The sequence below is a fragment of the Alnus glutinosa genome, chromosome 5 (genome assembly GCF_958979055.1).
Source record: "Alnus glutinosa chromosome 5, dhAlnGlut1.1, whole genome shotgun sequence".
Lineage (NCBI taxonomy): Eukaryota > Viridiplantae > Streptophyta > Magnoliopsida > Fagales > Betulaceae > Alnus > Alnus glutinosa.
The window spans coordinates 8,297,987-8,325,675 of NC_084890.1; the positions used below are offsets into that span (position 1 = coordinate 8,297,987).

General features: G+C 38.3%; 2 protein-coding genes and 1 non-coding gene across 3 annotated transcripts; 1 reads left to right on the top strand and 2 right to left on the bottom strand.

Moving 5' to 3' along the window:
- Window positions 1-1,643: 1,643 nt before the first annotated feature.
- LOC133867830 (large ribosomal subunit protein bL21m-like) lies at window positions 1,644-6,264 on the bottom strand. Its single transcript, XM_062304594.1, has 5 exons — window positions 5,725-6,264; window positions 5,529-5,609; window positions 3,871-3,972; window positions 2,433-2,507; window positions 1,644-2,347 (listed from the first exon to the last, which is right to left on the bottom strand). The coding sequence occupies exons 1-5, from the start codon at window positions 6,142-6,144 to the stop codon at window positions 2,228-2,230; spliced, it is 798 nt and encodes a 265-aa protein (XP_062160578.1). The 5' UTR covers window positions 6,145-6,264; the 3' UTR covers window positions 1,644-2,227.
- Window positions 6,265-6,280: 16 nt separating this feature from the next.
- LOC133867829 (ABC transporter F family member 4-like) lies at window positions 6,281-9,383 on the top strand. The gene is made up of 2 exons (XM_062304593.1): window positions 6,281-6,436; window positions 6,939-9,383. The coding sequence occupies exon 2, from the start codon at window positions 6,952-6,954 to the stop codon at window positions 9,139-9,141; it is 2,190 nt and encodes a 729-aa protein (XP_062160577.1). The 5' UTR covers window positions 6,281-6,436; window positions 6,939-6,951; the 3' UTR covers window positions 9,142-9,383.
- A 7,418-nt stretch (window positions 9,384-16,801) lies between these two features.
- On the bottom strand, window positions 16,802-16,940 carry LOC133869992 (small nucleolar RNA Z247). Its single transcript, XR_009900613.1, has one exon. It is a non-coding gene; the product is annotated as a small nucleolar RNA Z247 (small nucleolar RNA).
- Window positions 16,941-27,689: the final 10,749 nt, after the last annotated feature.

Below are 27,689 nucleotides of genomic sequence, written 5' to 3' on the forward strand. Positions count from 1 at the left end.
TTTCTTCTCGGTTCAGTGGTTTTTGGTTTGGTTCCAAGCCTTTCATGATCGGTACAATGAGTTTCAAGCCCAATTCAATTGTGTTTTATTCGGTTTAGAGTGTTCTGAGAACGATTCAGTACGTTTCATGCTAGTTCAGAGTTTTTTCCTGCTGGTGCAGAGCACTTTCTTACCTATTCAAAGCATTCTCTTGCCAGTTCAGAGCATATTCCGGCTAGTTCATTGTTGCAACCATCAGGTTTGTTGCTCAGGGAGAGTAGTAAAGTAAGTTACAAGTTGCAGTTGTTGGTTTATTCAGACGTTGTTGGTGGTATTGATGATAAAGAGTTAAGCAATTAAATTTCCCTTGAGCTTGAGCCCAAGTGATTGTGTTTGAGCTATTTAGTTGAATTTTTGAAACTCACAAAAGAGGGATAGAGAGTCAGGTGACTTCCCATAGCGGGGGATTCAACCCTTCACACAAAAATGAGTTATTTAATTAGATGTTTGAAAATGAGGATAGAGAGTCAAGTGACTTCACATAGTGAGAATCCAACTCTCTATGTATGAGGCTCAAGATGTCGGGATACTCGTTAGAGATTTCGCGGCCTTCCTACAAGAAGTCTTAAGGGGTCATTCAAAAGATATCATTTAGACACCATATGTGAATACAAGAGAATAAGTTGCAGATAGAGAACAACTTGCAAATATCTTTAATGCCCTGTCTCTCACCCTTCTCCCCATTTATACAAGATTCTCTCAATACCGTCCCTCTCACAATAGCCTTGCATCCTAACAGAATTTGGAAACCAAAACCAACTAACAGAATATTATTTACACTTTATACCCTCCACGTCATCACTGCATGAGCTGGCGCTGGACTACTCGTGACAGAGTTTAAATGCCAGTTTGGTTTAGCAGTTTTTAAAAAATGTAGTTAGAAAAAAATATAGATGTTAAAACGCAATTAATAAAAAATGTACCCCATTGCCTGCAATTTAAAAACATGATTAAAAAAAAAGAAAAAAGAAAGGGCACTCCCAAATAGAACTAAATTGAAACCAAATGCATCCCAGCAAGACGTTTGAACTGGCATCTCAACTACTGCAAAATGTTTTTGGGGCAATCAATACTATCCTGCTAGGATATTTGTGTAGCCAACCTTTGGTCGGTCAGCAGCCAACCAGGAACTCAAAATTGAGTTGTATTCTAAATCGGCCACCTTAATAAAGAACCTTAAAAGTTTTGCCATTTGTCGAAGCAAAAGACACAGTTCACGAAGGCCCCCATGATTGCCAAACACATCCAATTGGTATTGGGCTAGACTGAACTGCACACCCACCCAAGCCGAAGAAAGAAAGGATGAAAGTGACAAGTAGTGGGAGCAATTTATGACTACTCAAGGCTTGTCACACTTAAAGCTAAAAAAAAAAAAAAAAAAGAACACGAGAGCAGAGAAGATAAGCATCTGCATAAAACTATTGCATAGAGAAAAAAAAGGGCATCTGCATAATACTCACTCCACTAACCAAACATACAGATGTAATCAACTGATAAGTTGTTTATGCAGTTTCAAGCACTTTCATCTTTCAACAACATAGTTCAAATACCCACAAAAAGTCATTTAAAAAATTCAGGATCAATGGATTACAGTCTGACCTGGATAACAAGTTTGACTTTAGAAGAATTAAAATCAAAACAAGCTAAAAGCTTATGATCATTATGCAGTAGTACAAGAACCAAATAAAGTGCCAGTCTGAAAACATACAAGAAGATCCAGTACATAGGTTTGCAACCACATTTACAATCTATCCTTTAGACTCCTAGGGCACGCTTGGCATGCAGGGATAGACCGAGAAATGGAATAATTATCCTGTTGTTTGGTTGCACCGCCATTACTTCCTCTCAAAAAGGTAAGGAATAGGTATTTCTTCCGAATGGATATGTAATTCTCTAAGACCTTGGAATCATCTCTATTTGGGAACAAAACTGATTGATTCTACAGAAGGTTTCATGAATCAAATTACTGAATATAAAAATACAAAGAAAACAAAAGTCATGCAACCAGCCCCCTACAACGCGTACACAATTGGATTGGTGGTATGATTATCTGCTTCACATGAATCCAATATGTACATGCTCCAACTTAGGAATGGAATCATGCTCATTGTATAGCATCAGAAAGTCAACTCAGAAGTTATAAGCATGGACAGCATTATTGTCAAAGTATAGCCAGGGAAAATCCCTCTTATGCAGTGACTGGAACCTTTTCTGGCTTCTTCTCAGCAGCCTTTGTAGGCTTTGCGGTGACTATCTTTTCAGGTTTCTCAACTCCTTGAATATCAGTTATCCTTAATTTAGTCAGCTCCTGAAAAAGAGAACCATGGGTCAAGAAAAATTATTGCCATGATGTAGCACAATAAAATAGTTTAGACAATTAATTTCAGAAATACCTGGCGATGTCCTTTGGTGCGGCGATAATTCTTCCTTCTCTTTTTCTTAAAAATAATGACCTTTGCATCTAATGCCTGAGAGAAAGAGAAACACAAGAACAGTATTAATGCCAAAGGAATAAGAGAAGCCATAACCTTTAAGGTGATTCAAAAAAGCCATATAATTTTGGTGACAGACGATATGAAAAGAGAAAGTAGAAATGACAGCTATAATGTCCATGAACATAGTGATCACAGGGTAATTTGCCTCATAGGCAACTAAAATTAATCAATGTGGTCTATATAGATCTCTGTACCAGCACAACAATATAACATGGTTATATTAGGAGATCTGCATAAAAAATTTCAACTTGCAATAACACCTTTAGGTGGTGTTTTTAGAGGTTTCTTGAGCATATTCAAACCCTCTCAACCTATATCGCTAGTTTGGGGTATACAGAAGCTCCATGTTGTCACACATTATATGTTTTCTATTTTCTCTTTTTATATTGTCAGGCATATTCAAACCATCTTAACCAGCACCCATATGATGTCATTTGTCTTATCATTTCAAAATTTTCAGTAATCCAAATAGCAATTTGAAATCAAGGTTAAAATTATGCAAAAGCAATTTATTAGCAACCATTGATGCCAACCCATGCAGTATGATTGCAAATTAGCAACTATAAGTTGACTAGTATTCTGCTCTATCAAAATTTTGAAATATCTCATTCTATATCATGATTTTCCCCTATTATAAAGTTGGTATCAGAAAAAGGTTAATATAACACAGCAGTTGGTATCTGTGAAGCTAGATAAACTACTTCTCTTTGAATTACAGTTTGTTTAGACGAAAAGTTCTTGCTGAAATGGACTTTTTTTTACGGCTCCACGTATCTCAATGGACATCTTTCTCAAAGCACTAGCAGCAGATATCCAATCATTTTTCCTAAATTTAGGAAACAAAATTACTTTTTGCTTCCCTATAAAAAAATATTTCACAATAGATTCCCTTATATTTCCCTATATCAATCAAATACTTTTTCTTTATTCCTGTTTTATTCTTTTTCTTACTTTCCTACTTTTTGTCATTTTTATCATTATATAATTTATTGGGTAGCTACAGTGCTACCCAATGTAGCTACTCAAGGGTTTAGAGCAAATATAGGGAAACTGAAGTGGGTGATTTTTTGTAACTTTTTTCAAATTTTCCCTAAATTTAGGGAAAGGAACCACCTATAGGGTATCTAATACTATTGCTCTCAGAACTCAAATATATTGACTGTCTCTTCTAAAATTAAGCAACTCTTCACTTTTGAAATTCCTCTCTTCCTCTGGAATGAACTTTGCAAGAAACATCACCCATGAAACCAACATGATTGAGAAAAAATTAAGAGCACTTGGGAACACATGCAGTATTGCCATAGACACAAGAGAGTAAGATTAGTGTCGCACTTACATGCTCTTCAACGACTGCATGAACGGCTGCTTCTGGTACAATGGGCCTACCAATAATGGTCTGAGTACTGGAGCCAATCAAGAGAACCTTGTTCAAAATTAACTGCAGCAGACAAAGACATTGAAACATCAACACAATAATAGGTTAATTGAAAGAAAAAGACGGTGTTTTGAATTTTTGCTTGAAAAGTAAACTAGATATCTTTGCCATCAAACTACAGAGAAGACCATAACAATTAAAATCAAAGCAATTTTAAAACAATGTCAATCCCAAATCGGCCCCAAAAAATGCCTTCAATGGCATTTAGTTTGGTAAGGTAGACAAGCTATTACATGGCAAATTGGCTAGAGCAGAAATGAAAAAGGGAAATAAACTTAAGAAGTTTCTATAGGCTGACTTGCTATGTCTATTTTTTTGACATGCTCCAACAGGTAAATGAGGAAATGATGTAGTTCACAGAATTGGTGTAACACCCAATTGGGTGCATAACAAATAATTTAATTTCATGACTTGAAAGGTTCAAGACATTGTAAATTGCCAATTGTCATGTTGGATAGGATTCTAATTTGCTCTTCTTCTTTTCTTAATAAGAAAAATTTATTGAAAAGCTCCAAAGGGAGTGCAACCAATGCCTTTGGTTTAAAAACTTGTAAGCATTGTGAGCAAGAATTTAGGAAGCTTGTTTGCTTTGTTGTGGACCAGCAGAGGAACTTGTGATCTGCAGGCTTCTAACAAGGTCATACTAGAGAGAGTAATCAGCATGATGCGAAAGAGCCTAGTCAAATTGAAATATAAAACTGGTAACTAATACCATTAAGATTTTTTATTACTCTTCCGGAACTGGTTTACATATACACTAATTTCAACATAGCCTCACTGCCCAACTATACTACTCTGACCACCTAAACTCAACTCAGCAAAGTAAGCTCAATTGCATGAATTCCATTTCGCCACACAAATCCTATAACGCTGTTTTCATTGCATATGACAAGTTCATCTTCCAGTATCGCATCTTCTCCCAAACTAGCATTACCTATGACTTCTTGCCAACATACACACTTCTAATTCCATCCTAAAAATGCATTCCAGCCACTCATGTAATAAGCACATTATTTCTTAGCTGCTCAACGTCCATTGTTCCTAAGCATGACATAGTCTTCCACTTGTTTTGTGAAACTTCAAATACAGTCTCTTCCTCTTTAAAGGTAAACCAAGACTGAAAAATGGAATCAGTTTCCTCTCTTTTGATATCTACTTTTATTTTTCGTTCTTTGTTATAAGAAACGGAACTTCATTGATGAGAAGAAGAGACAAGCTGTACAAAAGAGAGGTAGATATCCTCCCAAGGCAAAAGGGAGAGTACAAACAAAGAGAAAGGCAGAGGAAATAATGTGGCACGAAGCTGGGACTGAAGTGCTCTTCTTATAGAGATAAAATCTGCTTTTGACTTAGCTGATCAAAGAACCCAAGAACACCAGTCTCATTATTGAGAAGACACATTGAAATCATTCATTCCGAAAGTTCATAACATATAGGAAAAACCCAATTATCCTATTCATAACATATAGAAACAATATCTTTACGCGTACCAATCAACAACGCAACAGTAGAAAACACATATCATTGCATCTGAACCTGCGAATTCAAGAGCAGCCCACCTTTTCATTCACCTCGCAGAACTTCAATCTCTCGGTGAAAATGCAATCCCCATTGCTCACCTTGAACTGGTGCGACCCAATCTATGGGTAAAAAAAAAAAAAAGAAGGAGAAGAAGAAGAAGAAAAAGAAAGACATGAAACATTGAAACTCAATACCACCCAATCAAAAACGACACAAAAAATGGCGAAGACGAACCTGAACGACCGCGAAAACCGCCTCGTACGGCTTGAAAACCCGATCGGAGCGCTCAAGCGGGCCCACCACCTTGTACCCGATCGCCGCGGCCTCCGCCTCTCTCTCCTCCGGCGAATACTCTCTCTTCAAACCCGACGCTGAGGAATTCCCAACGCTCTCGTCCTCGCCACTGTCGTCCATTTCCTCGTCGTAGTCTTCATCGTCGTCGTCTTCCGAAACGTCTTCGCTTTCGCTGTTGGACGAGAAATACCGAGGATGGGGGCATCGCGTGGTGACACCGCGGCCGAATTGGGATGCTATGGGTTTGTTCGGTTGGATGGGGAGTGAAAGTAGGGTTCGGAGGGAAGGGATACTGGTGTTCGTGGAGAATAGCGTCCACGCGCGGCGGCTCAGAGTGTGGAGGCACCGCCTGTTCGCCATAGACGCTCGTTCAGCTCAGTTCCAAAATCTAGGGTTTTAGGGAGGGTTTTGTGGTGGGCCTGGTGGCCCAGTTTTCTATGGGTTTAGACCCGAGATGTCACGTCTGGTCCTAAAGCCAAAGCCCGTTTCCCTTTTTCATCAAAATATCTCCTATACGCAAACAGAAAATCAAAAGCTAAATATGTTTATTCCCGAATAAGCACAAAAAGTTTCTGGATTTAGCCGACCGTCTTCTTCCTCTTCCCGCTCGACGTTAAACTCTCACGAGTCACGACTCAGCTCTCTCTTCCAGGTACTACCTTCGACGATCACTTTCAGCTTCTGTGCGTACTCACATATGTTATTGCTTTGTTTTTATTGCTTCTTCTTTTTTTTTGTGAATTTGAGATCTATAAGATTTTGAATTCGATTCCAAATCCACCGGCCTATATTAGGCCGTCAAACGGCGGAATCGGATTGAAAAGCTTACCGATTCCGAGATTTGGATCTCTTCCATACTCTGTTCTGTGTTTGGAGAGTGAACGAATAATCCAATCGTATTTAGCTTTTTCAGTTGCAATAATTCTGTAATTCTCATGTATATTTTTGTAAGTTTTTGGTGAATTCTATGTTTCCTTGCTTTATCAGTTTATCTCTATAGTTTCTTTTGAAATTGTGGTTTTTTTTATAGCATGTAAACTTTGCTGCAAAGGCCTAATGTGGGTCTAAGTGTACGTTTGTGTTCATGATGAACTTAATTGAAATCACTCAAGTTGATAGAATTTCATGTCTTTTATTTGTTTTCTTCTCACCAGATCGGTTGCTGCAATGGGAAAGAAGAAGCCAGAGGAGAACGGTGCAACCACCAGAACTAAGGGGAGTGGCAAAGACGCTTCGAAAGATGGGAAGAAAGAGAAGCTCTCGGTCTCGGCGATGCTAGCCAGTATGGACGAGAAACCTGATAAGCCTAAAAAGGGTTCTTCCTCTTCCTTGGCCGCTACTTCTAGCAAACCTAAGACCAAAGCCGCCCCAAAAAAAGTGTCATCTTACACCGATGACATTGATCTCCCTCCCTCTGATGATGAGGATGATGATGCCTCTGGAGAAGAACTGAAGCAATCCAATCGGAGGAGTGACCCAAAGGCACTTGAAATATTGATGAATGAAAAAGAGTTGAAAAAAAGAGAAAAGAAGGATGTGCTTGCTGCCCATGCAGCAGAGCATGCAAAACGGGAGGCCCTTAAGGATGACCGCGATGCTTTTACTGTTGTTATTGGTAGTCGGGCCTCAGTTCTTGATGGGGGTGATGAAGCTGATGCCAATGTCAAAGATATAACTATAGATAATTTCTCTGTGGCAGCTCGGGGTAAAGAACTTTTGAAGAATACATCAGTAAAGATATCTCACGGGAAAAGGTACGGTTTGGTTGGACCCAATGGAATGGGAAAGTCTACATTATTAAAGCTCCTTGCTTGGAGGAAGATTCCAGTACCTAAGAATATTGATGTTCTTTTGGTTGAACAAGAAGTGGTTGGTGATGATAGAACTGCACTTGAAGCAGTTGTTTCAGCTAATGAAGAGCTGGTCAAGCTCCGAAATGAGGTTGCATCTTTGCAGAATTTGTCTTCTGCTGCTGAGGGTGAGAATGAAGTTGAAGATAGCAATGGGGATGACGAAGGAGAGAAGCTTGCTGAGTTGTATGAGCAGTTGCAGATCTTGGGGTCGGATGCAGCTGAGGCTCAGGCATCAAAGATTCTTGCCGGATTGGGTTTCACCAAGGGAATGCAGGGTCGTCCAACCCGGTCATTTAGTGGTGGCTGGAGAATGAGAATATCATTGGCTAGGGCACTTTTCGTGCAACCAACACTATTGTTATTGGATGAACCCACAAACCATCTTGACCTTAGGGCCGTTCTCTGGTTAGAGGAGTACTTGTGTCGGTGGAAGAAAACTCTTGTTGTTGTCTCACATGACCGGGATTTCCTTAACTCTGTCTGCAATGAGATCATTCATCTCCATGATTTGAAGCTTCAATTATATCGTGGAAACTTTGATGAGTTTGAAAGTGGGTACGAGCAGCGTCGCAAAGAGATGAACAAGAAGTTTGAAACTTATGAGAAGCAAATTAAAGCAGCCAAGAGGTCAGGGAATCGTGCTCAGCAGGAGAAGGTGAAAGACCGGGCTAAGTTTAATGCTGCAAAAGAAGCATCCAAGAGCAAGGCAAAGGGAAAGGTTGATGAGGATGAGCCTCTGCCAGAGGCCCCAAAGAAATGGAGAGATTACAGTGTGGAGTTCCACTTCCCCGAACCTACTGAGCTCACACCACCACTCTTGCAGCTAATTGAAGTCAGTTTCAGTTACCCAAACCGAGAGGATTTCAAGCTCGCAAATGTTGATGTAGGTATTGATATGGGAACACGTGTTGCTATTGTTGGGCCAAATGGAGCGGGAAAATCTACTCTACTGAATCTTCTTGCAGGTGATTTGGTTCCAACAGAGGGTGAAGTACGGAGGAGTCAGAAGTTGAGGATTGGGAGGTATTCACAGCACTTTGTGGACCTACTAACAATGGAGGAAACACCAGTGCAGTATCTTCTTCGTCTTCATCCAGATCAAGAGGGACTTAGCAAGCAGGAGGCTGTTCGCGCAAAGCTTGGAAAATTTGGACTCCCCAGCCATAATCACCTCACCCCAATTGCAAAATTATCTGGAGGGCAAAAGTCACGGGTTGTCTTCACTTCAATTTCCATGTCGAAGCCACACATATTGCTATTGGATGAGCCTACAAATCATTTAGACATGCAGAGCATTGACGCACTGGCTGATGCACTGGATGAGTTTACTGGTGGAGTTGTCCTGGTCAGTCATGACTCTAGGCTCATATCTCGGGTTTGCGACGATGAAGAGAGGAGTGAAATTTGGGTTGTGGAAAATGGAACTGTGAGTGCTTACCCTGGAACATTTGAGGAGTACAAGGAGGAGTTACAAAGAGAGATCAAAGCAGAGGTTGAGGATTGATTTGGCGGCTCTGGCATAAGTGTAGATAGTGCAACTCATACTATGCAATTTTCATTGCTCTTGTTGTGTTTGTACTCAATTTTGTAATTGCAATAAAACAGATGCATCTTTGTTTTATAACTCTTGAGTGTTATCCATTTATTGCGGATTTGTAGAAATTACAAACTGTGTTTAATTAGATGTTCACTCCCTATCTGTATACTTTTGATCTCATGCACGCTAGTCAACTTTTGTTGTGACAATATTGCTCTGATTTTCTTGGTTAGAATACTATTTTTCCTTTGTCATTGTGCAGTTATCACATACTTGTGGCTATTTATGAATTTAATTCCATGTGAAAGGTTGGTAGTGCTATGATTAAGCTCTGAACTCCTTAGCTCCTGTTTTTGTTTTGGTTGCCTAAACTCAGCTACAGGTGAAATGGATTTGCAGCTCTTAGAAACAATTGAGCTTGCTTCTTTTGGTCGTGGGGAGCAAGTGTTAATCTCATAGGGAACAAGAAAATCCTGTAAGGCTTTTGTAATTCATTTGATAAAGAGCGCCTCCTAATGTCCGGAAGATCCGCCCCACGCTCCATGAGAAGGGTTCAGGCGTAGTAACGGTTGGCATACCAAGAAGCTACATCAATGTCCGCAAACCTTGTGGTGTCGAACCTGAGAGTCAGTGGCGCCTCTGGTGCTGGCTCGATGGCCTCCGTCGTCTGTGTTGGGGTGGATCCCTCAACTGATGTCGAGACATCCATCTCCTCAGTCTCAGCCTCAATTTTGCGCTAGGTAGGAGAAGATGAAGCCTCAGCATTCACACTCTAGCACCTCTTATTTCCCATGATACGTGTCATCGTCCTGTTACAATCAGAAACACTAATCAACTTTCTATTTATATGTAACCCTGACTTAACAAATTCCAACATAATGAGCGAGTTGGGTCTCAACGGGGTAACCCGTGTCGAATACCGAGTTAGGTCACGAGTGGTATGGTGTTCAAAACAATGGTCGTGACACTTATGTGAAGATGAATTCACACAATGACATAGTTGGCATTAACAAGAAAAGCCTTGCCTTGTGGTCGTGAAATGACAAAATCACCCCTATGGACTGTCCCTTGGGTGTGGGACCCAATGGTGCAAAATTGGGTGGTTTTCATAATGTAGGGTCTCATTGAGGCATTTCACCAAATACTTAGGCCTTGTTTGGTTTGTAGAATAAGTATTCCGTCTGGAAAGGGAATAGTTATTACTTTATAAGGAGAGTGGAATGGAATAGTTATTCCTACTCCTTAATTTTGTGACAATACATATACTTTAATTGGAATATCAAAATTACTAAGAAATCCATACATTATTTCTTTTATTTTATTTTTTTAAAGGAGAAAACGTGAAAACTGGTGGTGGCGGACCATTTCCAATGGGTGGCCTCGCTACCCCCGAAGCCCATCGATGGTGGCCAGCACACCCCCAAATGCATTAGAGATGGTGCGACCATTCTCAGCTCCATCTTTGGCTGGCCGACGACCCCAATGGATGGTCGACCAGCCACAATATGTTTCTTTTAAAAAAAAATAAAAGAAAAAAAAAATAATATGGGTGGTTTTTTTGGAAATTGTGGTATATTCCTCTTGTTTTTTAGAGGAATATGTACTCCTCTTCATTTGGAGGGAAGTTTGGGTTTAGCAATGCATGAAACTGCAAGAGCTCTTTGCTGCCATGAACTCCATATTTGATCAACTGGTGGAGGCACATCAAACAACATCTTCTACTTCACCAAAACTGTGACACCCCGTATTTTAAAATATTAAATAAAATATCTTAAAATATAATTTAAGATCTAATAATAAAGTAAAAGAATAAATATAAATATAAATATTCATTTATTAATTGTTTATAGTTATAGTTTAATAAAACTTTAAATGGACCTTAAACTTTGAAATTATGAAAATAGGGTCAAACGAATTCCGTTTTGGTCGATTCAAAAGTCAAAATGCTCGTCTCGAAATCCTCTAGCTACCCTCAAAATTTCACAATTTTTGGACTTCGTTAAAGATGCAAAAATACCCGTGAAACATACTGCCCTTAAATAGGACGAAAATACAGATATAACATTTGTGTGCCCATTTCTATTTCTATAAAACCCAGCCCAACCCATGTTAGACTTAGCCCACACGTTCACAGTCCAGTCCATTTTGCAACCCAGTCCGTTAGTTCCAGCCCCTAAGGCAAAATGAAGTCCATCTAAATAGAATCATAGTTTAGTTAGAATGCAACATGTTGTACTACCGGTTGGAGGAGAAGATATTTTCCATGAACAAACTTGCTGCCCAAGTAGTATTCCTGACCCTTAGATCTGAGCTCTCTCAAGCCATCTCAGCCGTCCAAACCTCTCCAAAGGTAGATATAGCCCCCTTCGTACTCTTCCCCTTTCCTTCTCTACAAAATATCTTCACCCCAAAACTTGTTGTCCAAGCTGATTTTCAGCCGTTTGATGCGATCAAAAAGGGTTGATATGGGCCGTCCAAATCTGTTTATAAGGAGAGGTAGCCCTTCACGTTCATGGCACATCTCAAGCTCTCATTCTCTCTCGGTTACTCTCTGTTTCTCTTGCAGCAAAACAAACTCTCTCACGCCTCACTTCCTCTGTTTTTCCTCCCAGAACAGCAGCTGTTCTTTCTTCTCTTTTCTGTTTCTTTCCGCAGAAACGTTCCTCTTCTCTAGCCTTCTCTCTGTTTCGGCTAGCTCAAAGGAAGAGAAAGTGAACTCTCTCAAGCTCTCTCCTTTTTCTCTCTCCTTTCTTCTTGTATTTCCGGTAAGTGGAAAGAAAAAGACCAAAGAACTCTCTTCTTCTCTTCGGCCAACTCACAGAAAAAGAAAGAAGAGTCCTTCACACGTCCAACAACCCAAAAATAAAGGAACTAAAAGAAGAAGTAAGACTCGCTCCCTCTCTCTTCTCTGACTCTCTCTTCCGTGTGACGGTGTGGGTGTGTTTTGTGGGTAAAATGAAAGGAAAAGGAAAAGAATAAGATAAGAGATCAAGAAAAAGAAAAAGAAAGTAGAGTTAAGAAAGAAAAGCAAAGAAGAGTCTTGGTCAACTAAGAGAAAAATGAAGCAATAAAAAAGCAAAGAAAAGAAAGACAAGAAAAGGACCACTTTTTTTTTTCTCTCTCTCTTGTAAGTCATCCCTTTTTTGTTTTATATTACTCACTTTTTCTAAATACAAGAACAAGCCATTCTCTCAACATTCAGTAGATAAGAACAAAATAAAGAAAAAAGAAACCTATTGTAAATTTAAAAAATATATCACTTTAGCTTTGGTAAATTCTTATATAGCTTTGTTTATTTTATTAGTATTTTAAATGTTTATGATTTTATGAGTTTAAAAAGTATTCTAATATTTTTCATATTTTATGTTGTTTTTTTTTTAACAGGGTATTTCAAGTGTGTATTTAAGTAATAAATCACACCGTTATGATACCCGAGTAAAAATAAATATTTTTATAAAAGCGCCGTTATAATGCCCGAGTAAAAAGTCACTATTTTACAAAAGCATCATTACGCCGTCCAAAAATATTTTAAAGTATTTTAGGCGTTATTAATACTAATGTCGTTATTCTGCCTGAATTTTATAAGAATAAAATAAGGTTGTTATTCTATTAACTTGTTTTGAAATATAAAACTCATTATTTAAATTTGGTAAGCTATTATGTTTATCTTATATATATATATATATATATATATATATATATAAAAGCTTTTTAATGTTAAAGCTTTTATAAGGTTTTTTTTAACTAAAATTGGTTTGTTTGGGATATGGAGTGTTGGACTAATGATTAGGAAATTCAAGAGAGTTACTATTTTTGGGGAGGAATTTTATGTGGTTTAGGTCGAATGAGTTCTTATTGAAATTCTTAAAATGTTAACGATTTAGTCTATTAAGTAGTAATGTTGATAGGTAGTATAATTTGGAGATCTATGGTTGCATGTTATAGGATACTTTAGTTTAAGTTTTAGGCTTCAAATCTCAGAATATTTCTCTAAACTTCTTCTTGCAATTTATTTAGGTAGAAGGTAGCTAAAATACTGCTCAGAAAATACCAGGTAAGGGAAACACTCTCTCAAAACCCCAGCGAAGTTTTAATATAATTTTTTTCAAAAGAAAAAGTCAGGAATTTTCTAAACTCTTTCAACTCTTTTAATATTACTTGTCTTTTTATATTACCATTATAATAATACTCTTGTCATATGATATGATTAAAATCTCATGTGATCATACTTGGTTTATATTTGATACATGTGCACCATATGAATAAAGTTGGTGAAATCATAATTCCCAAAGTATGTGAACCATATGAATAAAGTTGATGATATCACAGTATATGTGTTACATGTGCACCATATGAGCAAAGGTTGATGATATCATAGTATACGTTACATGTGCACACAGTTTTACCCCCGCCGTACCATGTCATAAACGATCCGGATCATATATGCGTTATGTGTTATGTGTTATGTGTTATGTGGGTAGCATGGCAACCACACGGAAGGACGAAAAGTGTGGGCTATAGGCCGGGTGGCCTTCACCTAGGGAAGTTTCCAACCCGGTATAGCTCTCCCCTGTGACGACAGGATGAGCCCATAGTTGTCATTTGGGACGAGCCAAACGTGTGCCGCTCATGGTTAAAAGCGGAATTGGGCCAAGAGAGGTTAAAACTTACACGCTATATAAATGATACATGCATTTGATCTAATTATGTTTTATTTAACTGTTTCTTTATTTGTAGAAGTATTTGAACTCTATTTAGAATTCCTAAAAAGAAAATTACACTTTTATTGTTGTGTTTTCCTTATTGAGTTGTCAAACTCACCCCTTTTCCCCCCAATCTTTTTAGATGACACTGTAGACCAGAGTCTTTTCTTTATGGATGGCATAGACCCCACCCCTAAGAGCAATAGATCGATAAAGACCGGCCTAACTTTTGTATTGTGCATATTTATTTGAAATTCCTGAAAATATGATGTAATAACTAAAGAACTACTATATATATTCATATAATGAAATATAGCCATGCACTATTCTTGGAAAATTATGTGCATGCTTTAAATTATAGGGATGTTTTGTAGCTCAAGTTCGCGTTCCCCTTATATCCCAAAACGGGGGCGTAACAAAAACAAAGCAATAATAATATCAATCATGGTTCACATCCATATGGAGATGATTCTCACAATCATGGTTATGAGCGTAAGTGTTATACAAATATCAATCTAAATAATAAGCTTCTAAATGTATGTTTTAACTCGCAAGTTGATGTGGGTTAGTTTCATCAGTTATTAGGTAGATTAAAACCCCTTGTAGCCATCCAATTATCCATCATTTCCAACACATTCCTAGGTCTAAATTAAAGTTCATAATCTTATCTTTTCAACGAAAAAAGGTTTTAGTCCGGTTAGAGTTGCGTGCCAAAAGTTATGACCGTTTGAACTCTCCTCTTACAAGCACTAAGGTGACTGTTTGTCCCCTTGTCTTCTGCCCTAATTGATTATTGTTTTTTGTCATTATTACTTATTTAACTTCTTTAAATGCTTATCCTATGCTTAGAGGGTTGTTCTAAGCTTATATAATACTTGTGTGTGCAAAATTTGGTCAGAATAAAGTTTTGTTTTAAACACCAACCTTTGGCTTGTAAGAGGAGAGTTCTCGTTGTATCTCTGTTGTAACGCCCCGAATTTGAACCAGCAAATTCGTAAGTAGAAACCTTCGGTTCCCACGTGACATTACTACATCAGAGATAACTCTCGCAGCGGAATATATTTTTGTTCTTCTAAAGACTTAGGAATTGATAGCATAACACGTTAGAGTTGACTGAAATACCTCGAAACATTAATTAAAAGTTGCTTAGGTTATCATTACACGCTATTTGCACACTAGGTGCATTAAAAATAAGTGCCACAAAATAGCACATAAACATACAACATAAAAATACACCAAACAAAACATCGTCATAATTATTACAAGCCTTGAAATAAAGCACACATAAATATGCATAACAATTTCTAAGCTAGCACATATTACTTCAGTAATGGTTTCAAAAACCATTAAAACTGGCATATGGGTCCATGCCTTCCTCTTCTAGATCTGCATCAGTAACTATGCAAATATGGCGTTATCATATTTGCATAGACAAAAAAGTGAGTCATCTATTTTCATATCTAAGTTACCATCAAACAAATAACAGTTCATAAAGAATGCACATGCGAGGGTTGTATGAATATGCATCGTAGTAACCATTTAGTTTGATGTTTTATGATCATCTTTCTTCAGACCTCTTGTCCTATGTTATCTGAACTCGTTTACGTCTGTTGCCTCCCACTTTGAAGTCTTACCTGTTTTTACTGGAATCCTACCGGTCCCAGCATTAGTTATTTATTAGGACTTGGGACTCCCCTGGGTCACTCTGAACCCCTTGGGTCCATTGATTAGCCTTCTTCCACTTGCTACTACATCAGCTTGTTGATGGCTATCTCTTCAGCCGTTATATTAATTGAACACATCATGCAATGCAAGAACAACCACATGCAATAAACACACACACACCACACAGTCCTAATGAAACATAGAATCATTCATCAGTAAGTACATCCATACTTACTCTCTTTGGTATAGTTTCTTCGCTCCTTTTTCTGCAATGTTTTCTTTCGACCATTCCCATTTGATGATGGGTGTGTGGACAACTTAGTCAATAAGAAACTCCCATGGAAGTGAGTGCAGATTGAAGTGGGAGAAATTCGCCACCATTATCACTTTGGATTGATTTGATTTTGGTATTAAAGAATGTTTCAACAAGTTGTTTGAAACGAATAAAAGTAGCACACACTTCATATTTAGTTGCAAGAGGAAAAGCGGAGGAAGACTTTGATGGAGACACGGGTAGAGTATTAGACTGAACAACTTGGTTGATAATAAGAGATGCAGGATGGCCAAGCCTAAGATGCCACTGATCCAAGGAGACCTTCTCACCAACGAAGGCAGCAAGAGACCTGGAAGAGGAAGTAGTTGGTGGGTGTGAATGTCCTTAACACAGAAAAAAGTATGATGAAATTTAATAAAAACATAGTTATCACATGTGAATTGATTTACAGAGATAAGGTTTTTTTGAATTTGAGGAACATGAAAGAGAGAGAACAAATGAAAATTACGTGTGGGAGTAGGTAAGAGTCCACAACCAGAATTTGAGATATGCAACCTTGGCCATTGCCTACTCGGAATCTGGTCGGTGCCAAGGTATTCCTCAGCATGCATGTTGAGGTTGGAGAGTTCATTAGTAAGATGAACATTGGAGCCGGTGTCGGGATACCATTGGGAGTCTGATGTAAAGGGGATAGAAACCAGGTTTGCATTCATTGGAGAAGAGTCAGTTTGATATCCTTACTCGAACCGGAACCAGCAGGTGGCAGTCGTGTGGCCTTGCTTGTGACACACTTGACAGATAGGACGTTGGGACAATCCAAGACCAGAAAAAGAATATTGCTGAGGTGGTCATCGACCACGACCACGCCCCCTGCTACAAGAGAAATTGGTGTTGCGATTCCTGGGATAGGACGGGCTCTGACGTTGGGTAGTGTTGGCAATGGAGATATTCAAATCAATTGCTGATTTGTGTTGCTCTAAAAGCATATCATAAGAGAGCATAAACCCATAGAGTTCACTGAGAGAGATTGAGTCTTGACGTGTGGTCATAGAAGTGACAAGAGGATCATATTCTAGACCAAGACTAGCAAGGATGATGGAGACAAGCTCTGAAGCTTCCATGGGTTTTCCAACTGCAGCTAAGAGGTGGGAGAATCCCTGCGCTTTTTGATAATAAGCGGAGATTGATAGAGCCCCTTTCTTTAAGGTGGCCAATTGTTGTTTGAGCTGCATGATTCTTGATTGAGATTGAGCAGAAAATAGGGTCTCCAAGGTGAGCCAGACTTCCCGAGAAGTGGAAAGACCAATAACATGTGGTAAGGCTTCAACCAAGAGGGTGGAGATGAGAGTGCTGAAGATCATTTTGTCTTGATGATACTATATGTGATATTCCGGGTTTGAAACGAGGAGGCTGGATGTAGAATCAGGAATAAGCTGAGGTGGTCGTGGATGAGTTCCATCAACATAGCCAAAGAGGTTTTGTCCTTCTAAGAAGGGGACCATAAGAAATTGCCATAAGAATTAGTTATCTTGGTTGAGTTTTTCAGAAACATAATGATGCACAGTTTGAAGGGCTATAGAGGTTGCAGAAGATGGGATAGAGAAGGCGGGAGTAAGGGTTGGGACAGGAGGTGAGGTTTGATTGGATTCAGCTTCGGAAGTGGGAGTGGCCATAGACGTGAGTCTTGAGATGGCTTTGATACCATATAGAGTTATAGAATATTAGTAATTCTGCCTACTTGACCGTATGGCAGTGTGTTGTATTTATAGAGAACTGAATCATCTAGATAATGACTAGATGTTTTACATGAATTTAACTTGTAACAGAGAACTATATAATCTTATCTCAAACTCTAGATACCCAGTTTGTTACAACTCAGCTAATCTAGAGTTTATCTACAAAGGAAGAACCTTGATCTAACTCTAACACATTGGATGAATCCTGCTCTACCTCTAACACTTTAGTTTTATCATTAGATGACAAGGAATCTGATCCAATATGCACCTCGTCTTGATCTTAGCGGTTCTATTCAAGGTTTGGTTAATATTAAATTTGCAGGCTCCTGATTCTATAAATTTGTTGTTAATGTTATAAGGGTGTTTCGGAGCTCTGTTCATTGCTTGCAGCCTTCAGGGGATTTTTACATCAAGGCAATCTATTTTTTGACTCTATTTTGGCTACTTGTATTCCAATTTTCTTTCATATTCCAGGTATTGGTCTGGGCACCCTAATGTTGGCTAGCCACGGGCCGTAACAGGGCCAGGATTTTAGTTCACTGGGGGTAAGATAAAAAATTAAAGTTGAACAAAAATTAATTAAAAATATAACTAAGGAAATAAATAAACAATTTAACAAAATTTAATTATTGTTTAAAACATATAAATGTAACTTACAATTTATTTTATCATGCCTAATGTTAATTTATTCAATTGTCATCGACGAGTTTTCATATTTCGTATTTGCTAAATCTACCATGACACTAGCTCATTTAAAATTTAATCAGAACAAATGAAATCATTATTGTTCACCTCCAGTAACTATAATTGTATATTTTATACAATTATATATATATATTTCATAACAAATAATTTAAATATAAATATAAATATAAAAACTTAGATGGACACTTTTTATTATTTAAAAACCAATCAGTATACCTAAATTTTTTCAAAGAAGATAAATCATTAAAAATAGGTCTCTTTCTTTTCACCTACTCCTCCTAAAAAAAAAAATAGCTACTTACTTTTTGTGATTTGTTGATTTGATAAATTTTTGAGCAAGTTTGAAGAATGATTTGCCTGTTTGACAATTTTTTTTTGAAGGAATAAAAATACGTACTGCAGTGACGGCCATATGAATTTAGCTTCCAAATCGCAACTCACAAAGTTCAAGATTGCAATATATATTATACTAGGTTCCCAACCTAAGGATTAAGGCTAAACGCAGCGTTTGCTCAAAAAGTAAACTAAACTAAAGTTCATACCAACGCAACAGCTTGCAACACCCCAGCGCATAGCACGACAACACGTTTAGTTAAAAAAAATAAATAAAAAGTTAAATGAAACAGAGCGTTTTGTCAAAAGCGTTTAACGCACCGTTTTGTTTGTCTTCCTCCTTTGAAGAGTCAAGATTTAATCTAAAAGTTTCTGAAATTTGAAAATCAGAAATGGTGAAAGAATGAACGATTGAAGTCCGGTCAACTTAGTCTAGGAAATGCTTTGATCGTGTAATGTAGATACCCTTTGATAAGTGGTTGAGGGTGGACAACCAAGGTATTTAGAAAAAAATCTATCGGGATTAATGAAAATTTTTGGTTTTCGAGCTCTCGACCCCCCTCCCTCCGCCCTTGGCCATGGGTGGCTCGAGCTTGCTTATGGCTTGGTTTCAATTCATATAGTAAATGATACTTTTGTTGTAGAGAATCCCCATACATATCGGGGCTTGAAGTTTTCCCTTCCTCTCGTTTCTGCCCAGAGCCCCCCAAAAATAGAATTTGTTGTTGCCGGGGGAGGGAGGCCGCCTCCCTCCCCCCGGCTCGTTTGTGTCCCTTAGTCCATGTGGACTAAGGTTTTTTTGCTCTCCTCCCTGAGTTTTCTCAGTGGAGGCTTGACTTCTCCCAACCTTTTGGGCTGTGGAGGTGTTGTTCCCCCTGATAGAGCTAGTGGTGGTTGTCTTTCCCCTAGCCTTTCGAGGCTATGGTGGCTTTTTCTTGTGTTTTTTTGGTTTTTTGCTTCTCTTTTCTTTTCGTCTCAGGCAGGAATGCTAAATCAAGGTGTCCCGCTTGGAATGTGGTGGTTGTTCGTGTTTTTCAACGGCGGTTATGGCCTTTTCTTCAACGATTTTTCTTCGACTTTTGATGCCAGATCTACTCAATCTCGTTGCTTTCTCAAAGACACGCGCCCCTCAGCCGCATTCCGCGACGTCGTCCGCTCCTTCTGCCGGAAGCCCTGGTCACGCCGGTCGTCAGAGTCCAGCGCGTGGCCTGCACGCGCCAGAGAGCTCTTTGCTCTTTGGCGCGCGTGACAGTCACGTTCCGCATTTTTCTGGCCAGGCACGGTGGGGCTGGGGGCTACGGTGGTTGATCTGCGGCTGGGTGGCATCGGTGACGGCGCGTGTGGGTCACGCGCCGCCGTCTCCGGCAGTTTCAGCCCCTGCTTCTACTGCTGGCAGCTTGATTTTTGTGGCTTTTGTCTGTTTGTGTTGTTTATTCCCTTGTTTCTTCATGTACAGTCTGCTTGTGTATTACTCATATTTTATTGGAATTTTAGTTGGCTCGATGCTAGATCGGCCCTCTTTTATTTGAGAGTGAGCGTAAATGTAAGAGATGCTTAAATGTAATTCTGGTAAGGTCTAATGTTTTTGCGCATGCAGCCGTTTTTAAGTCAGATCCTTCTGGCTTAGAGTTTAAGGGGTCTTATCCTTTTACTCATGATGTACTTTGTAGATTTGATAATAGCACGTGCTATTTGTTCAAAAAAAAAAATGATACTTTTGTTGTGGTTAAAAACAAAAATGTCACCACGTCTATATAATTAACGGAAGTACTTGTCAAACCAATAAAAAATTGACACGCGGTAATATTTCTTATTCAATTAGAAAAAATAAAAACAAATAAAAATTTTAAATCTTTTTTTTTAAAAAAAAAAAGAAAAAAAATGAGAAATTTCACAAAAGCACTTTGAACTTCCAGGTGTTTTGAAATTATATCTTTAAAATTCAAAAACTCTCAATTTCAACTATCAAACTTCTAATTTGATGCAATGTCCCTCCTCTGTCACGATTTTATGTTAAATCCCAACGGATGCATTGAAAATGACGAAAATACCCTTATTTTTAAAAAAAAAAAAAAAAAATTGGGTCTCTAACATGGGATCACCAAACACATGGTGGGATCACCTTTTTTTTTTAAAAAAATAATAATAATTAATTTAAAATTAAGGGTAAATTTTAAATTTTATAAAAGTTTCAAGGGCATAAAATGTTATTTCACCCTTTTTGGCATTTGATTTAACGCCAAACCTTAATGGGGGGCGGGGGGACATTGCATCAAATTAGAAGTTTGATGGTTGACATCGAGAGTTTTTTAACTTTAGGGGGTCAATTCAAATTGAGTGAAAGTTTATGGGGGGTTTGTAAAGTTTCCTAAAAAAAAAAGAGGTGATTCAAGCCACCCTATGTCTAGTGAGAAGGTGGCCAAACCACCCTTAAGGGCCTTGGGTTGGCTTGACTGCCTCTATTTGATCCGGTCTAGGGGTGACTGAAACCACTCTAATGCCATAGAGCCACCTTTTTTTTAAAAAAAAAATTTAGTAAGGAATATTGCCATGCGTTAGTTTCTTATTGGTTTGACATGTACTCTTATTAATTTTATGGATGGAAGATGGACAGAGAGACCATCTTTGTTTTTAGCAATTACCATCTATAATTGAAATCGAGAAGGAAAAAAATAAATTTTTTAAATTACACAGGGTCAAAGGCATTTAACCTTAAAATTTTAATATCAAAGAAAGTTATTTATAATTTAAGCTAACCATAAGAACTAATAGTGCAATTTTCCAAAAATAAATATGATGTCATAAACTATTCTTTTAATATGAGGATACACAACCATGCCCTGTCTTTCTAGGATCCGGATCCTCTCCAGTTCATTAGAACTTGAGAGTAGCCGGTTCCGGCTTAGATCCCTTTAAACATATCTAAGCCCAAAAATAAGCCATGTAGCTTCTTCTTCTTCTTCTTCTTCTTTTTTTCTTTATTCTTTGAAAACAAAGAAATCTCTCTCTTTCTCTCTCTCTTCTTTGAAACCGGCTGGCCAACCGCTTCTCTGCCCCAAACGTAGAAAAGATGGCCATGCATGACCAGTCTAGTTAAATTATTCTTTCAAGGCATAAAGAGCTTATTCCCACACTGGCATCGCCAAGCTTCAGGGTAGTACTCAAGGGGAGTGCTCACACCAGGGTGGATCGGCACGTGCACAGGCTTACAGGGCGAGCACCTACCGCACTTGGATCTACACGTGGGCGGCCACGACCCCAAACCAAGCGTCCTCCGACTTAGCCCAAATATTGCCCTTGATTCTGCTTCATTTTTCTCTCTCAACTCTCGCCACAAACATTTTCGAGAATTCACCGAAAATTCAACAATAGCTAGGTTTCCGAGAATACAGAACAAAGGACAAATTTGGAACTATTTCTTATGGAAATTTGAGCTCTTTTAGGTCTCTGACTGATCTAGTATTGGACTTTGATTAGGAAAACAAAACTCAAATTACAAACACATTGAGTCTGATCCAGATAAACACAAATTTGAGAAGAATTCGAGTTTCAAGATTTGTGTTTTCACCACTTTTTTCTTCAATTATTATGTAACAGTTCTGATACTGTTATTGAGATTCAACAAGCAATTGATAGAGAAAGAATAAGAAATTGGAATCAGTGAAGAGAAAGAAATGGAAGAACGAGCTTTACTCAGAGAATTTGGCAATTCGAGGAGCCAATGAGCCATCGAATCCAATTCGTTTACAATTCACTGAATGCCTTCTCACAAGACTTCCCTCCCCTTTTATACAAGTCTCTCGCATCAATCCCGCCCAAACAAAATAACAGACTTATAACATGAATTCAAATACAAGTCTAAACGACTAAACGAACAACATCTTAACACTAGGCAATGCTTGTTTCTTGCATGCGCCTCAATTCTAGCTAGCCACAACAACAACTTATTCTTGCTATGCTACCAGCTCTTCTCCACGTGTCCATCCAAGTGGCGAGTTCACTGGAGAGCTCGTTACATTACCCTCACCTTGTGGGCAAAGCACCTTGCCCACAAGGTGAGGGTAAGCTTACTTAAGGGAATGGTACTCCTCCCAAGTAGCATCATTCGGAGACTGACCAGCCCATTGAACTAGCAGTTTAGTGATAGAGCAGTTGTTCTGAGGACGAAATCGATGAAGGAGAATTTCCTCAGGCTCACTGAATGATGCCATGTTATGGGTATAATTGAGAGATGCTTCGGTTAGGACTATTGGGGTAGGGAAGAAGGGTAATTCTGGAACTATCTAGTAACGACGTGGCAGAGAGGGTTCTAGAATACTGCGTTTTGAAGTTATGGGTGTCGTTTTTGAAAAATAAAGACTTCTAATTTACCGTGTGTGTGTGCACAAAGTGTAACAAAATATTGTAAATGCGGAATTTAAAGAATACAGATATTTCGCTAACAAAGTGGAAACTCGATTAAAAGAAAAACCACTTCGAGGCAGCCAAACCCAGGAACTCCACTATTTAGAAGACAAACTAGTACAAAGACACTAACACTCACATACCCATATGTAGCGATCGTATCTTGCACTCTGACACGTAACCCAACGTGAACGCCTACCAACCAAGTCACCTACTTGAGGGGTCTTCAATGAATTTCTTTACCTTATCTTTATGGCTCCTCCCTAAGATAGACTTCAAACGAACACAAATGCAGCACATCGGCAACAGCTAGAGAGCTAGCAGATCTTCAATATCTCCCTAAAAACCCTCTCTAAGCTATATGGAATTCAATACTGAATTCACTTAATGAATACATGCCTAGAGACCTCTATTTATAGGCTTAAGAAAACTTAATACATTTAAAATTCGGAATTCTCTAGGCAGCGTCCGGACAATAGTATAGAGCGTCCGGACGGTCAACTGCAACCGCCTTTCCCAAAACAGCTTCAAACTTTCCTGAACAAGGCCACGTCCGGACGGTTGCAGCCTGACTCCCGATCCGTGTTTGCAAAGGAAATTCAACTCCTTTTAGAACTCTGATTGGCATCCAGACGGTGTTGCCCTGCCGTCCGGACGGGTGCACTGAAGCTCTAAATCTTCTAGACACGGACGGGCATCTAGAAGCGTTGTTGGGCCGTCCGGACGGAAAACTGGGATCCGACTTTTGCTGACTTGTAAACTACGCAGAATCTTCTGGATCAACTGAAAATTGCCTTCTTGTTACTGTTGACACTGACATTGCCAAATTAAGGTTCTTTCCAAGTTGTGCAATATACTCTCTGAATATCTGGAAGATTCTGGAAAATATGGCATCCCTGTTTAAGGCCAAAAATTGGTAGCGCGCCAAGCGGCTACGTGGATTTTAAATTTATAAGTTTACCACTCGCAATAGTACATATCGATTGTACTATAGTAAGAGTGATCGAACCACAGAGATTATTGGTTGTTTTGCGTAACGGACTATTAAAGAGCGTATCTAACTTAACTTAAAGATAAAAATAAAAGCAAGGGTTGTAGAATTGAAGCTACAACAATAAAGTGAAGGAATGATAGCGGAAAATGAAAACAAATTAAGAGAAAAACTTAGGGTATTGATCTTGTCCAATCCTCAACTAATTAAATGCTTAAAGTCTATATGGATCTTCCTAACATACATGATATGAGCGCGTAATGGGCGTCAACCATTACGACGACCTCGACATGAAAACACTTTTGTTAAGACGTAGTTATAAAGCACCTAGTTTTACATTAATCAACTCCACGTAAAGATTAGTCTATAATTGAAAAACGTTTACACTACGAAAGGTGCGGAGTGATTAATGCTCCCTAACTTACTACTCTACAACACATTCTAATAAGCATACACAATATATGAAAACCCTAGTTAGGCCACAATGATAAGGTATCTAGTTTTACACCGAACGCATCACGTAAAAGTTACACTATAATTAAAAAACGGTTTAAACTACCAAAGGTGTGAAACGACCGGTATTCCCTAGTATACCATATAAGGTGACTCTAATGAGAAAACACACATTATGTCAAAAAGCATCATTGCACAAGACATCATTCTCTTTCAAAAATGTTGATTTTACTCATGAATCCAAGAAAACTCATAGACAAGCATGACTCTTTTTCATGAATAAATGGATTGAAATATTGAAAACAAAACCTTTTAGCATGTGTTTTGCAATCCTCTAGCCTTACACAATCATCAACATATTAAGAACTCAAGAACATCAAGAAAACTTCATGGTTTTTGGAGAGGATTTTGATCAAACCCTAAGAACTAATTTAGCTAGACATGAAGTAAACTAATTTAAGCATAAAAAATAATAAAGAAACACGATCAAAATAAACTAAAAACAATATATTGAAAGTATGGAATTCGGATTACATAAAAGAAATGAAAAGCATTAAAATTAACTAAGAAGATACACCTGAGAAAATGGAAGTCCCAAGAAGATGCATGCTTATTACAATATTACTCTCACCCATGCCTCATATATATAGAGGATGAGATTTACAAAATAAAATTTAAAGAAGAGATAAGATAAGAGATAAGATAAGATAAGATATGATAGGATAGGATAGGATAAGATAGGATAGGATAGGATAGGATATGATAAGATAAGAGATATAAGGAAATATCTAAGATATTTTGGAAATATCTAAGATATTTTTGAAATATCTGAAAATATCTAAAAAATATCTAGGAAATATCTAGAAAATATCTAAGATATTTAAAATATCAATGAAGAGTGACATGTCAACATTGTTCCAGATTGTTCCGAAAATATCCAAATTTGATCGATCGCATTTCGCTCGATCGCATTCGTGGTTGCCATGTCTCGATCGATCGCATCTCGCACGATCGATTTTTCTTCGACTGATGATTCGATCGATCGATTATAAAGTCGATCGATCTATTTGCTGTAGCCGATTCTTCACTTGGCATGAGCAACTTTGAACTCTGAAAATGACCAAATCACCCTTGATATATTTTCAGGTCTAATTCAAGTGTTTTGAACTAGATTTCAACTAAGACCTGAAAATAAGACAAAACATAAAACTACAACAAAACGTTATATTTACAACACAAACTAGGCAATTAAGGAGTCTTGAATAGAATAATTCAAGACTTATCATATCAACACTTACATAAAGTGATTTTGTCAACCAGAATGTAACCAACAACAAAATACTAACAGTTTTATCTTTCCTTTATTTTAGCAATTATGTTTTATTTGTTGCTTCTCGTGTATTGTTATGAGGGAATATGCTAGCTGTTAGAAGAGTAGTGAGCTGGCCATTCTGTTGGATCTATTACCAGAATGGAAAGGCTATAAATAGGAGGGTCAGTGGGTAGGTGAGGTATGAAGAAAATCCACTAGATATTGCTTGTAACCAGGAGACGAGCTTCTCGAATGCTCACTTTTCCCTTTATTTCTGCATTATTCAATACCAATCAGTAAATCTTTCGTCAGTAGTTCCTCATTTTCCTTAAAACTCAATAAAAAAACCCTAAAACTAAGTCACGTCCACCACATTTGGTATCAGAGCCAGCCGGTTCTTCTCCCTGCTGCCTTCGTCCTGCTCAAATTTTTTTTCTTTCACTTCACCGTTGGTTTTACCATGGCCGACGGTACCCGCCTCCATCAACTTGCCGAATCTGTTAAGGAGTGTGAAGATGCCATTACCTGGCAGCACTCTCACAACTCCACGGTTCAAAATCAACTTACGGAGGTCACGGATATGCTCTGTACTTTGTTAACTAACCCACCTACCCCAGAACAGCCGGCCTTTGTTGTGGGTCTCGACGACCGCCGCCAGAATGTGTTGGATAGGTGCAATGAATGGGATGACTGCGATGGCCATCAGACTCTCAAGGACGATGCCGATCCAGATTTCCTTCATGATGACTGGCGTGTCCAGGCTCCCACCCTGCGGTTGGATTTTCTGCACTTTGATGGTGACAACTATCACACCCTCGTTTTTAGGGATATAAGGGGAACGCAAATTTAATAAATTTATACTAATTAATTAACGATAAAGAGGCCCAAGACACAAATAATAGGAATATTTGTAGTAATATCATTAGTAGCATCAAAAAAATTATTACACCAGGGACAAAGTTCATTACATTTCTATTAAAACAAAAGTAAGGAGGTATATACAAAAACTAACAACTAAGTTGCTAGACATCCTCCTAAACGAGTAAAGGACAATAAAGGGTACAGTTACAAAAAGACAAAAGATGTACTACATTAGTATATGCTCTACGGTCCATGTTAGTTATGGCGTCCCCTGGTACTATCTGCCACTATGTACAAACAACAACGCCCCTCTGCTAGTTGACCGAGCAGTGGGTCCACATATCCCACGCGTACGGCCAAATGAGCGAGTCGTTAAACACGAGGAGCCCTACAGGTACACCTGCCCTCATGACTATTATGCACACTGCCATCTGAAAGGGTCATAAGGGAAAATGGGTAAATTTGACAACTCATTAAAGAAAATCACAACACTAGGGGAAATAAAACATGCTATGAAATAACATAATTAACAATTAAAACAGAATTGTAAGTAAATGAACGAGGAACATGAATAATAAGAAAAATTTATAATTAATCAAGTAAATTATTTTCATTTCTTTTCCCTTAGAAACTGTAGTTTCTCCTTTTTTAGACTCCACACCGCTATTAACTGTGAGCGGAACACGTTGGCTTATGTCTCAAGGACCTGTAGATTCAGCCTGTTGTCATAGGGGAGAGTCGCCAAATTGGGAAACTTCCCTAGGTGAATGCCAACCCTGGCCTGTAGCACACACTGTCTCTCGGTATGCTTGCCATGCTACCCTATATGGTACTGAACATAACTATAGTAGTGCCTCAAGGTTAAACAATTACTGCTCATAAACATTTTTTGTAAATCTGTAGGCTCTATATAATATACTTTTTAAACTAAAAGAGTCGTTTTCATAACTATAGTCATATGTAGATTTTAAACTTTGGAATGCTCTATAAATCATAAAAGTCTAAAAATAATCACATATAAGCGATAACTAAACTTTCAGAAAATAAATGCTTCAGTCCAAGACATAATAGGTTTACA